This window comes from Apiospora aurea (assembly GCF_038362705.1).
Source record: "Apiospora aurea strain CBS 24483 chromosome Unknown utg000002l_segment0_segment0, whole genome shotgun sequence".
Classification (NCBI taxonomy): domain Eukaryota; kingdom Fungi; phylum Ascomycota; class Sordariomycetes; order Amphisphaeriales; family Apiosporaceae; genus Apiospora; species Apiospora aurea.
The window spans coordinates 358,704-372,016 of NW_027117389.1; the positions used below are offsets into that span (position 1 = coordinate 358,704).

Sequence of the window (13,313 nt, forward strand, 5' to 3'; positions counted from 1 at the left end):
GGCAAGGCGTTGGTTGCTCATCTTGGCCCTTGACCGGATTTCGCTCAAATCTCCCGAGCCAATCTTTCCCTCTACCTCCCACCCGAGATTCTCCACTCCACACCATGAGATCCCATGGGCTGGCCAGCCTTGACGATAAGACATATTATGGGCATCATCCCGCTTGCTCCACGCACACCTCCGGGGGCCAGCGGCCTCTTCCTCGCCCTGACAAGTCACCCTCCCCCGGAGATGAGTGTGCGCCAATCACCAGCTCCCGCATCACTCGCCTAACAATTCCCTCCCCTCCTGCCCTCCTCTCCTCGCCAGTCATTCGTCACCTCGCCCACATTCCGGATGGGGTCGCCGATATATATCCCTGCGAGCGGTCGACACATTCCAGAACACAGCTTCTCAACTCTTTGCTTTTCCTCAGATGATATGGAACCAGTAGACTTGAAGCGCGCCTCTTTATCATCGCTCGATGAAGGCCAGTGTTTACCCCCGCTCGGCGGGCGAAAGGACGACATCGAGAAGGCCGGCGATCATGCAGCCATCGACATCCCATCCCAATATGTGTCACCAGAAAGCTCGGCCCGCGAACTGATGGACTGGCGGCCAAATGGAGGCCAACATGCATCCCGCAGCGGTCGCCAGAGCCCCGAGGAGGCGGCGGCGGCACCACCCGGCGCCGACACGCCCATCGTCAAGCTCTACCTCACCTTTGACACGGAGCTGCCCGTCGTCAACGCCGATGCTGGATCGTCGTCGGCAGCAGCGACCAACTCCTTACCTCCGGCGCCGGACCTCACGCCGTACGGGGATCCCCACGCCTGGCCCGAGTCGCGCAAGAACGTGATGCTGCTGCTCTCGTGCATCGCGACCCTGCTGACGGCGTACGCCGCGGGCGCCTACTCGCCCCCGACGGACCTGATGGCGGCCGAGTTCGGGTGCTCGCGCACCGCCGTGCTGGTGGGCATCACGCTCTTCACGACGGGCTTCGCGCTGGCGCCCATGGTGCTGGCGCCGCTGTCGGAGATCCACGGGCGGTACCCCGTCTTCGTCGTGTCGGGCGCCGTCTACGTCGCGTTCCAGGCCGCGTGCGGCGCCGTGACGGGGCTGGGCGGCATGCTGGCGTCGCGCTTCTTCTGCGGCGTCGGCGGCAGCGTGTTCAGCACCATGGTCGGCGGCGTCATCGCCGACATCTGGCACAAGGACCAGCGCAACCGGCCCATGGCCCTCTTCAGCGGCGCCGTCCTCGTCGGCACGGGGCTCGGGCCCCTCAGCGCCAGCGTCATGGTGCACCGCTGGGGCGGCGAGGGCGCGGTCGTCGTGGGGCCGGCGGCCGCGTGGAAGTGGGTGTTCTGGCACCAGGTCGTCTTGGACTTCGTCTTGGCCGTCCTCATCGCGCTGCTCTTCCACGAGAGCCGCGGCTGTGTCTTGCTGAGGAGGAAGGCCAAGAAGCTCAACGAATACTACGAGTCGCTCGAGTCCCGGGGCTGTTTCGGGGTATGGGTCAAGGGACCGGTGGAAAGCTCTCTCGAAGTACTACAGCAGAAGCATACCATGACACGGTGCACCCAGGCTGATGCGGAGAAGGGACTAGCGACGCAACCCATGGTTACACCGTACGAGTACGTGCCGCCGAGCGGCGCCAAGCTGCAGCGCGTCCGCTGGGCCGTCAAGGAGGACGAGCAGCACGCGTCCATCGTGCAGATGATGTCGGTGTCGCTGCTCCGGCCCTTCCACCTCCTCTTCACGGAGCCCGTCGTCTTCTTCTTCTCGCTCTGGGTCTCGTTCGCCTGGGCGACGCTGTACCTGACCTTCGCGGCCATCCCGCTCGTCTTCCGCCGGCAGTACGGCTTCAACACGGAGCAGTCGGGCTACGTCTTCATCGCCATGATCGTCGGGTCCGTCCTGGCCACCACCATCGGCGTGACGCAGGAGAACCTGCTCCGCCACCCCAAGTGGCAGCGCAAGGCCCACGCCCACGAGGACGCCGAGGAACATCGTGGCTCGTCCGCCAAGTTCTGGTCCTTCATGCGCCGACGGTTTCCCGTCGAGGCGCCCGAGTCTAGGCTCTACTTTATTTGCGTGAGCTCCATCCTGCTGCCGCTCGGCCTTTATCTTTTGGCTTCACGTCGCACCCCTCGATCCACTGGATCAGCCCGACCATCGCCATCGGCCTCGCCACCATGGGCATTTATTATATTTACCTGGCCACCTTCAACTACCTGGCCGACGCGTACCACGACTACGCCTCGTCGGCCCTCGCGGCCCAGTCCTTCTGCCGCAACATCCTGGGGGGCTGCTTCCCGCTTGTGGTCGGGCCCCTTTTTACGAATCTCGGCGAGGACGCCGCGGGCGGGCTGCTGGGCGCCATCGCGACGGCGCTCACCGTGGTGCCCTGGGTCTTGGCGTTCCACGGCGAGAAGATTCGCCGGAGGAGCCAGTTTGCGGTTTCGTTGGCGCAGCGGTCGTCATAGCATTGATACCCGTCCGTAGCAGAATTGTTACATAGAGCCAGCCAATTACAAGTTAATACATTTGATTGAATGTGTGTCAACATCCCTACTGCGTATTTTGGTCCACGCACCAATTGCCTGTCCGGTTTCACAACTACCAGCTTGAACAGTCTACCCCTAAACCACGGTGCACCCCGCTCCTGACAAGACAATGAATTCTCTCAACTTACGTAGATGCGGGCGCATCCTCAAACACCTTCTTCCACACCCAAAGGCTCCTCGGCTTCGTGTAGCTCTTCAGCCCCATCACGCCCCATTCCATCCCTGAAAGTCGCCCATCAGTTCGTTACTGAACTCACCTACACAAGCAGATGCGGCAAGAAACTCACCGATCCCGCTCTCCTTGTGGCCCCCAAACGGCACATGCGGCGCCACGTCAAAGTGCGAGTTGACCCAGACGCTGCCCGCGCTCAGCCGGCGGGCCATGCGCTCGGCGCGCGCCACGTCCCGGCTCCAGACCGAGGCGCCGAGGCCCGTGGCGCTGTCGTTGGCGCGCGCGAGCACCTCGCCCTCGTCGCGCCATTTCAGGAGGGGGACGATGGGGCCGAAGGGTTCTTCGGTCACGATCCGGGAGGTGTCGGGGGGTTGTCGACGATGCAGGGGGTGATGAGGTAGCCGTTGGGGGAGACGACGCCGCCTTCGAGGGCGGTTTTTAGGCCGGTGCGGTGGACGTCGGCGTAGATGTCTTTGACGGACTTGAACCTGCCGCTGTTAGGTGCACTACTCACAACATCTCCCGAGAGAAATAGGGGAAATCATAGGACAGCAAAAAAACAGTAGCTTACTGCATACGGTTCTGCACCGGCCCAACCACAACTCCCTCCTCGAACCCGCCGCCAGTCCGGATATTCTCGCGCGTGAACTGGACCATGGCGTCGCGGAAGGCGTCATAAATCCGCTCGTGGACGTAGATGCGCTTGGGCAGCATGCAGATCTGGCCCGTGTTGAGAAACGACAAGGTCGCGATCTTGGGCACGCACCGCGCCAGGTCCACGTCGTCGCACACGATGCACGCGTCGTTGCCGCCCAGCTCCAGGACGCAGCGTTTCAGGGTGCGCGCGCAGGAGGCGGCGACGCGCTTGCCGGTGGGGATGGAGCCGGTGAAGGCGATCATGTCGATGCCGGGGTGCTTTTTGTTGTTGAACACAGCCCAAAGCGGTCAGTCGAAAGAGGTAACGCAGTCATTGGTTTATCTCGCAGCCGTCACCAACTCGAGATATGCAACTCACCTCGGTCATCCAAGGCCCAAGCTCATCATCCCCACTAACCACCTGCACCACCCCGGGCGGAAACATAGCCATGGCCAGCTCGCCGAGCTTGAGGTCGCAATAGGGTGTGTACGGCGACGGCTTCATGATGAAGCAGTTGCCCGTGACGAGCGCGGGGCCCATCTTGCCTAACCCCAGCAGGATCGGCCAGTTCCAGGGCACGATCCCCGCGCAGACGCCCAGGGGCGGGAAGGTCGCGTAGATGGTGCGCTCCTCGGTGTCTTCGAGGACCTCGTCGCGGATCTCCATGGTGGCGAAGGCGCGGAGCCAGGTTAGGGTTAGGTCGAATTCGGTCTGTCACCGAGGTTTTTGCATAGCGTTAGTAAGTGGTTACCTATCATTTCTAGTATCGTCCATTCGGTTCGTCCTTTTGTCTTGATTGTTTATTGTTGGAAACATCGGTGGAAAAGGAGGTTATGAGATATGTGATCGGTCACCTTGGAAAGACTAAGCGGCTTTCCCTGCTCCATGGTATGGAGTTTTTCCAAGGGTTCGCGGTTCGCCTCGATGGCGTCCGCATAACGCAGCAGCATCTCGGCTCTCTGCTGGAAGGTTGTCGTGGACCAGGTCTTGAAGGCCTCGCGGGCGTACTTCACCGCGTTGTCGAGATCATCCTTTGTCGCCACGGGTACCTCCCACAGGGGCTCTCCCGTCGAAGGATCGATAGAGTGTCTCGTGGTTACAGTCGGCACGAATTCATTGTTGATGACGTTGCCGGGGAAGTGCTATATGATCATTAGAACTACATATCTAGCCCATAAGGAAGTACTGAGACCAAAGTGAGCTTATTGGGTGTCGACCTCACAGTTGTATCCAGGGTGGCAGCCATCACGGTTGGAAAACAATGATGGAATATCAGGACGGTTTTGCAACGGTGATGTTTTATAGATACATGTAATAACCAGTATGGCCCGGAGTCAGTCAAGAATTTTACTCCTTTATAGATATCTTCACTTTTGTAGCAAGCACATCTCACGGACAACATGTGAGGGGTGACGTCCGTTGTTCCCCGCCATGCTTGTGTCACGACGTGTTCATTGGCTGTCTTTGCAGCAACCATAAGATATAGCCAGGCCGGGCTTTACCGAAGCTTGGTTCCATACCAGAGCTATCATTCCCCTAGGAGAAAACACTACCCAATGCCTTGCAACTTTTGGAGACGAGGCACCAAAATCTGACTCAGCTCGGTTCAACTGGTGTGCCCTCACGAGGCACACAACCTCCAATGAGTCCATCAACCAGCTTCCACGTCGACAAATACATTGCATATCATGTGCTTGGCATGCGTGCAAGTAATCCTTGGCCCGTACCCTAACCTTGAGGGGCTCGAATATTTCACCCACATATACGTCTTGTAGATCATCTTACGCATTGCGGTACACGCATCAGCAACATAGGTCAGAACATGCCTAGAATCATCCCTTATCTGTGGTTAGTACTACACGACACACGGGAATGAACCGCTGGCAATTCAGGTATATGGTTTGCTGTAACACAACAAGCGAATATAGGATCTTACACCTAGATCCGGCAAGACGATTGGAACCAAGGGGCTATAATTATGAATTATCATTGATAGTGACCCGAAAAAGGGGGTTCTATATGTGACGAATATGCTCGCTAATGATGGATCTATGCCCTCTTGCCATAACTGTTTTCGACAGAGCAGAACAACGGCCAACGAACCAACCCCCTGGTCACGCTACCCAAGGTTCTCCCAGAAGTCCGCACAGCCCTGTAAGTCGTCCACATTCAGCAGATCGACTTTAGCATCCCAGAGGGTACGCCACACAGCGTTCCGGGTGCCAATGGGCCAATAGGGCAGATCCCAATACCGGACCTTAATGCCCTTGGCATGCGCCGTCTCGACCTGGCTCTTGAGCAACGCCGCCTGCGTCTCATTGAGCGCGCCCCCCGTCCCGCGGACGTCGCCGAACTGGGCCGAGAAGGCGGTGCTGGCGATGGGCGTCACTTCCTTGGTGATGTTGCTGAACTCGGTCCCCAGCGTCGGCAAGGGCCCGTCCCAGAAGTAGTCACGCGGGGAGACACCCTGCACCAGGTTCAGCGGCGTGTTGCCCGTCCCGATGACGGTCACGGGACCCGGCGTCACGGTTTTGCCGTCGTAGCTGGTCAGGTATCCCGCGTCGCGCAGGGGCGCGAGGGCTTTGACGACGTAGGGCCAAGTCTTGGCGCCGTCGGTCTTGAGATCGACCCAGAGGTAGCTGTCGCACCGGGTCAGTATTACATGGCATTTGCTTCGATAGTTTCTGGTTATCTTACAGAGTCTGGCCGGCCACGGTATCGAAGACGCCGTTCTTGGTGGGCCCATTGGTCACGAAGGGGCTGTCGGGGTTCTGGCGGCGCAGGACCTCGAGGATGGGCTGGACGTAGAGGGCGTCAAAGGTGCGCTCCTTGGTCAAGGCGCTCTGCTCGTGGCCGACGTGCAGGGTGCCGTTGTACAGCCAGACGTCGGCCTCGGTGCTCACGGCGCCCATGGCGAGGGCGCTCCAGAAGGGAAGGGGCCGCCAGTAGTCGTTGTGGCTGTGGAAGGCCTTGGGCATGATGCCCTGGGTCAATTGGGTCGGGTACGTGTACAGCGGGTTGGACGCGGCCTGGCCCAGGATGTCGCCCAGTGAGCCCGAGTATTGCATCCCCGGCTGGGCGGCGGAGGCGGATGTGGCGGCAAGCAGGCCGGCGGCGGCGAGTTGGGAACGCATGATGACCATCAAGTACGCGGCCAGGTTGTAGACAAGATCGCAGAGAAGGGACAGCTGCATTCTCTGCTTAAATAGTAAGATAAGACGATCAAATTGGCTGTCCACCGGGATCCACCGATGAGAGAGAAAGAGCGAGCGTCGTTTGTCGTTCGTCCGGGGATCATGCAAGTTGGTGCAGGGGGCGAGTCGTTCGTTCGACGGCTGTAGACCTGTAGCCAATGGGCCTGGGCACGTGCGACCGCGACGGGAATTGCCAAATGACATCAACCCCGCGGCATCCTTGCATTGTCATGTCCCCTCATGGCGTCAAAACTTCCTATCTCATATCCAACTGCAAGGAAGCTAGATATCGTGAAAAATATACTATCGCGCCTATTTCTCAAGATGTCGGGAATCGCCATGCATGATTCAGATGGCATTAAATGAAACGGGCGCTATCACTGGCGTCTGTCTTGCTGTACCATTAGTCGGCACCATCTTAGCCGCCAACGGTCGTCTGCCCCCTGGCAGTAACATGTCCACGATGGGCTTTTTTCTTTCTATCTTCTTCCTGTTCTTCTTCTGCTCCTTATCTTCTACCTGACCAAGATGGAGAAATTGACCATAATGCCTCGCATGGAATCAGGAGACGACGCACAGTACCGAATGGCCAGTGCAATCACGGTGGTCAAATAGATAAATACATGTATCTTTGTTGAGCTGATTACTCGACCAAGCACTAGCAATTGATCAGCACGAGATATCAGTAGCCTTAAGAACCTACTGGGCTCCCGTATGCTGTGTGCAATATATTTCATTTCATCTGGAAGAAGACCTACTATTGAGCTAAGCAGCTTTGGGCTGCAACGCGGATTTGAGACAATCCTTTGTTGCTGCTCGCTCACATCCCATGGCCCTCCCGGATCCGTCACGTTCAGCAAACGAAAATGAAAATAGTGATAAAGAACTCTTCCTGAAGCACTTATGTCCCTCACAACAATGGCAATGCACTCCCCGAGGCCGAAAATCGTGCGGTTGAATGTCCCAGCGGTGTTTCCTGGCCTTTTCCCCTTTCCCCCAGGGTATGAAGTTACCACCCCTTACTGCCTGGGCAAGCACATCTTGATATAGATATATATATATATATTTGACCGCTGTGTGACACTCCTGGTGACACTCAATCCTCATTCCCAGACACCGAAGCCTACCAAATTCATCAAGATGGGCGGCGGACCGGACGAAAGATACCCCAACCCCCCAGGCACCCTCCCCGGCATAGAGGACCTCTACAAGCGAGCCTCCAACGGCCTGGCCAACCTCCAGCTGTCCAACAGCACCCGCATCAACAAGCCCACCATGGACGTGGTCGTCGAGACCCTCAAGAAGAGCCTGCCGCCCGACGTCCGCCACCAGGTCTACTGCGCCCCCGCCTACGGGCCCGACCTCTGGAGCAACGACCCGGTCAAGTACGACGCCGCCCGCGACCACCTGGCCGGCCTGGCCAACGGCAAGATCGACGGCGGCAACGACTTCCGCATCTTCCTCCGCCGCATTTCCAGCGCCGTCCACGTCGTCTGGCCCCTCTGGGTCGAGGACGAGTTCGGCGCCCACTGGGTCGTGCTGTACTGGAACACCGCCATCTCGTTCCGGCCGCAGGGCATGTTCGCCTACATCCAGGAGCTCCGCCTCTTCGACCCGGCCCTCGACTACGGCTACCACACCAGCGGCCACCGGGACAACTACCAGCGCCGCGAGCGCATCACCAACGCCTTCATCACCTTCCTCAACCTCTTCAAGCGCCAGTGGGTCCTGATGGCCGAAAACACCCAAATCGGCGGGCTCCGCTGGAACCACGACCGCAAGGGCAAGATGAGCGAGAACCGCCTGATGCACGGGTTCCACGCCACCTTCAAGATGGACGAGGGCGACCACGCCACCGGCGAGCGCTGCTACAGCCTCATCAAGCAGCTCCTGGCGGGAATCGTCGAGCAGGAGACGGCCCTGCCCGCCGACCGCTACGAGTCGCACCGCGAGCACCTGGGCAAGCTGACCTACGTCGACCCCTACCTCGCGCGCATGGAGATGGCCGGCATCTGCGCCTGGCAGAGCATGGAGGCCAAGGACTTCAAGGCCCGCATCGGCGTCGAGGACCTGCCCGACGCCTGCAAGACCCAGTTCGCCGCGCTGACCCACGAGAACAAGAGGTGCTACGTCAAGCCCGAGGCGCTCAAGAAGCCGGACAAGGTGTACGACGTCGTCACGCAGAGGAAGCTGCACCGCGCCAAGGAGGAGCGCCTGTTCGCGGCCCAGGAGGAGCTGGACCGGCAGGGCGGCCCCAAGGGTCCGGGAGGCATGAACACGACACACAGGCGGAATTGCACGTCTCTCAATCCGTTGGCGACGTTGCCTGTAAGGACGTGGATGTCAGTCTTCCAGGCGGATCTGCCGACTGTCACCGACGTCAGGAGAAAGAGGCCGCCGCCGGAGGAGCAAGCGGCTGCGAAGAGAATAAAACTAGGAGATTATCTGGGGTGGCCGCGTCCCAGCCAGTAGTTAGGTACGTTGTTCTTTTCGTGGTGACTGGGACACCACTGCTGGGAAGAACCACCAACGCAGAGGTGGATATCCCAGAAAGGTCACGCGAACAATCCTGGGGTTTTGCATATGATCGCTGACAAGAGAAGGGGGAGGGTAGGCTAGAAGACTACGCATCCGGTGCAACCAACTGGATACAGCCAGCGGATCGAATAGAGGTCAATGGGGGCGACGTGGGAGAGAACATGCCATAAACAAGAACCTGAAATGCCAAGCTGATGGACAGGTACGAGGATGGGAATGCTTGGGGTTGAAAAGAGCCGAGTTTGTCGTGTTTTCCTAGGTTACATATACGCAATCAATAGGCGTCTTCATTAGTGATGCTACATGTCAGCCAAAGTGTTGACACACATGCAATGCTTGAGAGCGCGTTTGGGTGTGTACGGTATGCCACGTCACAGTCACGAGCGTATCACAATCTGAATCAGCGGCCAAGAAGAAGCGTAGGGTATCAAAAGCATCGATAGGATGTGCATTCCCCCGAGGAACCCAATGTAAGTTAGCCACAATAGCCGCAAAACTAAGTACGGGAAATGGTATCATCTGCTCCTTTGCCCATTCATTGCTCTCGCTGATTGGCTGATTCGCTGCCACTCCCCAACGCGCAGGGAAACGAGTGTTGAGAAACACCCAAAGGAAAATGAAAAGCATTCGCGATATACCCTGTGTAACCAGTACAAAAACCCGGTAAAAAGTATGGACAAGAAATGCACCGGTCCAATGTTCCCCGGTGCCAAAAGGTAAGTTGCCAGCCGGCAAGGCCTTCACCGCCCTAACTGCTGATTCCCTCCTGAGAGCAACCCGGAGAGAATACGAGCAAGTGACTGTCGACAATATGATCATCGCCGAGGAATAAGCCCCCCCCATTATTCTGGGTATGGACATCTTCTTGCCAAGGCTCTGACGTTATTAACGAGCATCTCGACAATGTCTTGATACTTGCTCTCCCCCTGGCTCTCCAAGAAGCGGCCGTGGTCCAAGAGGATACCAGCATCCAGCTCCACCTCCAGCTCGTGTTCCTTCTCGGGGCCGCGGCCGGCTAGTTGTCTCTTCACCTGAGTCAAATCAACCTGGAAGAAGCCGTGCTTGTAACTGAGTCGGTCCTTCTCTCGGTCGGGCTGTTTCTCGCGATGCGGCATTTGGTTCGACATAATTTCCTCCGGGGGTCCATCCCACTCCCATTCCAGGTTAATGCTGATGCGGCAATCAACCGGGCACTGGGGCAAGTACAGATTGAGATCTCCCACGCGTGCTTTGACGATCTTGGCCAAGACCTCCCCCGTTTTTTGGTCCGTCGTGATTCGTGCCTTCAATGCGTGTTTCGGCGACATCATGGCTTGCACGGCGTGGGGAGACGGCCTACCATGGATGAATGAAGCTCGTAAAACTTGTCTATCTCTCGCCGGTGTTTGTAGTGGATCTGCACATGGGGATTCCGGCGACCGCCGTTGTTGTGAGGACTGGTGGCGACTACTTGACCGTTAAGCCACTCGTTCATGGTTCGATGCTGAAGCTGTACACACAAGAGTTAGCTGATGTGGCAAGGGGATGGGCAAACAGGCAGGGCAAGCCATAGAATAAAACACTTACCTCCGACATGCTACTACGGAACCCGATTCTAGCCTGCGGAGACAGAACGCACTCGCCGTGTAAAGGGTACTGTAGACGATCATCCGTGTCTCGGTCAATGATAGTGCCAAACTTGGCTTCAATCTCAAACTGGACGCCGTGTCTTTGAATCGATTCCAGATGTGGGTTTTGATGACATTGATAAAGAGGAAATCGCCGACTGCCTTGACCAAGAAGTCTATAGGCTTGTTGACCAATGAGATGCACTCCAAAGGGAATGGCTGTCCCTCGAAGGTGTATCCTTCCTCTGCAGCAAGAGGCGGCGGAGGCGCGTTATGATCTTCCATCTTGACCGAGGTACCACCGCCGACTGACCGCGTTGCCTCAGGCGACGTAGGGCGAGAGACATGCTCGGATTTGATATTCGATTCGCTGCGAGGGCCATTGCCGTTGACAAGACCACCGGCCGCCGGGGCTTGGCTGGTCACATGTGCTTTTGCTCGGAGAGTGTAGTTGCGGCTGGCGTTGGGCGGTTGTGTGCGATAGTTCTTTGCCCATGCAGGTGCATTGTTGGCGGTGCAGCGAAGTTTTTTCCGACGGGGCAGCAGCGGTGAAGTGGAAGTCGAGGCCGAGGTTCGCGACGCGGCGGTGCCGTGGGTGCCGTTGATTCCTGGCGGCGGTGGGCGGCGGTTGGTGGCACCTTCCAATTCGTCTTGTCGGAGGTCGCGATCGTCCAGTTTCCGCTTGCCAGGCGTGGCTTCCCGAGGCTGCTGCATGTATTGAACACCTTCCATGACTGCTGTCGACGCAGACACTTGGCTGATATTATGATTAGGTTTTTGTTGTTGTTGTTGTGGTGTCAATTGAGGTTGAGGATGTGAAAATTCTGGAGGTGCACCGGGGAATGCGCCACCCTTAGATGAAGGTCTGGGCTCGCCTGCGCTACTCGGCAGACTAGGCACACGGGTCTTGGGCGAAACACTGATGCTTCTTTCGCGTTCGCTTCGTGATGTCTGGGATTGGGATCGTCGGTGCGACTCGCTAATGGTATCGTAGGGTGCAGTGTGGCTGCTGTTGCTTACTGCTCGTTGAATGGTGGAGGGCTGAGGTGGTGGAGGAGAAGCGTGATAAGGCGATTGTTGTTGTTGTTGCTGCGGGTGCAACGGATATGCAGCCAACGGGGCGCCTGATGGGGTTCTTTGCTGGTAGGGACTTGGCGGCTGTGCGAAATTTGTATTGCTCTGGTTGATCGTGCTGACCGATTGTCTTGGTGTGCCAGACAAAGGCGCCGCCAAAGGTGTTGGTGGTTGTGAGGTTTGTCTTTGATGTGGATGCGATTGTTGTTGTTGAAAGTGACCTTGTTGGTCAAAGTGTGGAGGACCATGACTTGTTGCTACTGGACTTCCCATGGAGCCACCCGGGGGACCATAAGCCGATGGGGTCCCGAACGGAGGTTGGTGCGGCCCATGAGCAGAGGTCGGTGTTGAGGCTGACGCCGATTGCAGCGATTGCGATCTCTGATGTTGTTGATGCTGCTGCTGTTGTTGTTGTTGGTGCTGCTGCAGCTGCTGTTGATGTAGTTGCTGCAGCTGCTGCTGTTGTTGCTGTTGCATGTACATATGATTGCCTCCTCCCGGTGTTCCCACGGGCGGCGTTTGTGGCATGACCTGCTGGCCTGGCACAGGATAAGAAACCGAACCATGCGGCGTTGGCATGCCCACCGGTGCTGCTCCTCCTTGAGATGCATAGCTGTCTCTTGGGTCGCGTGGGTAGCCCCCATACTGAAGCCGTTGCTGTGGACTAGGCGGCGGCTGGCCTTGGGCTTGTGGCGGGAAAGGATAACCAGCGCTCGCAGCGCTGATGGACGAGGTCGGTGTATGTCTGTATGGGGATGGGTTCGATACGGACGCGCTGCCGGGTGACCGTGGGTCGTTCATGGCCCCGGGCGGATGGATCGGAGGGGGCTGGCCTCCCAGGGTATCCATTGGGGGAGGCGCGTTGTAGGATGTCGGCGATGCATACGGAGCTGAGGGTGGAAAGCCCGGATGGGCCGCCACCGCTGCGTACTCTCGAGGCGATGCGGCCCGGGTAGGACCAGGCGATGCGTGCATGGGATGACCGAAGTCTCTGAAGCCATGGGATGGATGGGCGGGTTGTACTGGCGTGTGTGGTGTTGCGCTCATTGACGAAGAAGGGGTTTTGGCCAGGGACGCGGGAGGTGGAGGAGGCTGTCTCGACGCGCCTCCTGCGCCGCTGTCCTTGTTCAGCATGGAATTGAGGTCCATGTTGCCGGTGTCAAGTCCCGTTTGTTTTCTTTCGTTCGATTTCGATTCGCCGTCGTCTCGTCTCGTCTCGTGTCGGGCAGTATCGATGCAAGCGCCTTGCTGCGGCGAAATCGGCTGGCAGAATGCGTCCCCTAGCGATTACTTCCTCGACGCAGTATTCAAATAGAGTGCCACGCACTCACGCTCTTTCTTTCTTTCTCTCTCTCTCTAGCACGAGCAACACTATCCCTCACAGATTCCACGTCATCGATACTGCATCAACGCGATTATCGCCGGTCCACAAATAAATTCATCAGATAAGATATCCTAATTAGAACAGTAAGACGGTTTTGGTGTTTTCCGCGCGGCGAGGCTCGTTGCGCAGATGATGGCGAGACTTTGGCAAACGGGGGGATC

At 57.9% G+C, this 13,313-nt stretch overlaps 5 protein-coding genes across 5 annotated transcripts; 2 read left to right on the forward strand and 3 right to left on the reverse strand.

Moving 5' to 3' along the window:
- Positions 1-420: 420 nt before the first annotated feature.
- On the forward strand, positions 421-2,465 carry PG986_002520 (uncharacterized protein; the record flags this gene model as incomplete). Its single annotated transcript, XM_066838742.1, has 2 exons — positions 421-2,051; positions 2,147-2,465. 2 exons carry the CDS (start codon positions 421-423, stop codon positions 2,463-2,465), a joined length of 1,950 nt encoding a protein of 649 aa, XP_066703806.1.
- Positions 2,466-2,670: 205 nt separating this feature from the next.
- PG986_002521 (aldehyde dehydrogenase) lies at positions 2,671-4,601 on the reverse strand (the record flags this gene model as incomplete). The annotated part of the gene is made up of 6 exons (XM_066838743.1): positions 2,671-2,768; positions 2,834-3,189; positions 3,290-3,633; positions 3,734-4,066; positions 4,210-4,497; positions 4,578-4,601. 6 exons carry the CDS (start codon positions 4,599-4,601, stop codon positions 2,671-2,673), a joined length of 1,443 nt encoding a protein of 480 aa, XP_066703807.1.
- Positions 4,602-5,474: 873 nt separating this feature from the next.
- PG986_002522 (uncharacterized protein) lies at positions 5,475-6,489 on the reverse strand (the record flags this gene model as incomplete). The annotated part of the gene is made up of 2 exons (XM_066838744.1): positions 5,475-5,994; positions 6,053-6,489. 2 exons carry the CDS (start codon positions 6,487-6,489, stop codon positions 5,475-5,477), a joined length of 957 nt encoding a protein of 318 aa, XP_066703808.1.
- Positions 6,490-7,689: 1,200 nt separating this feature from the next.
- PG986_002523 (uncharacterized protein) lies at positions 7,690-9,021 on the forward strand (the record flags this gene model as incomplete). The annotated part of the gene is made up of 1 exon (XM_066838745.1): positions 7,690-9,021. One exon carries the CDS (start codon positions 7,690-7,692, stop codon positions 9,019-9,021), a length of 1,332 nt encoding a protein of 443 aa, XP_066703809.1.
- A 908-nt stretch (positions 9,022-9,929) lies between these two features.
- PG986_002524 (mRNA-capping enzyme subunit beta) lies at positions 9,930-12,917 on the reverse strand (the record flags this gene model as incomplete). Its single annotated transcript, XM_066838746.1, has 4 exons — positions 9,930-10,370; positions 10,427-10,576; positions 10,654-10,782; positions 10,830-12,917. The coding sequence occupies 4 exons, from the start codon at positions 12,915-12,917 to the stop codon at positions 9,930-9,932; spliced, it is 2,808 nt and encodes a 935-aa protein (XP_066703810.1).
- Positions 12,918-13,313: the final 396 nt, after the last annotated feature.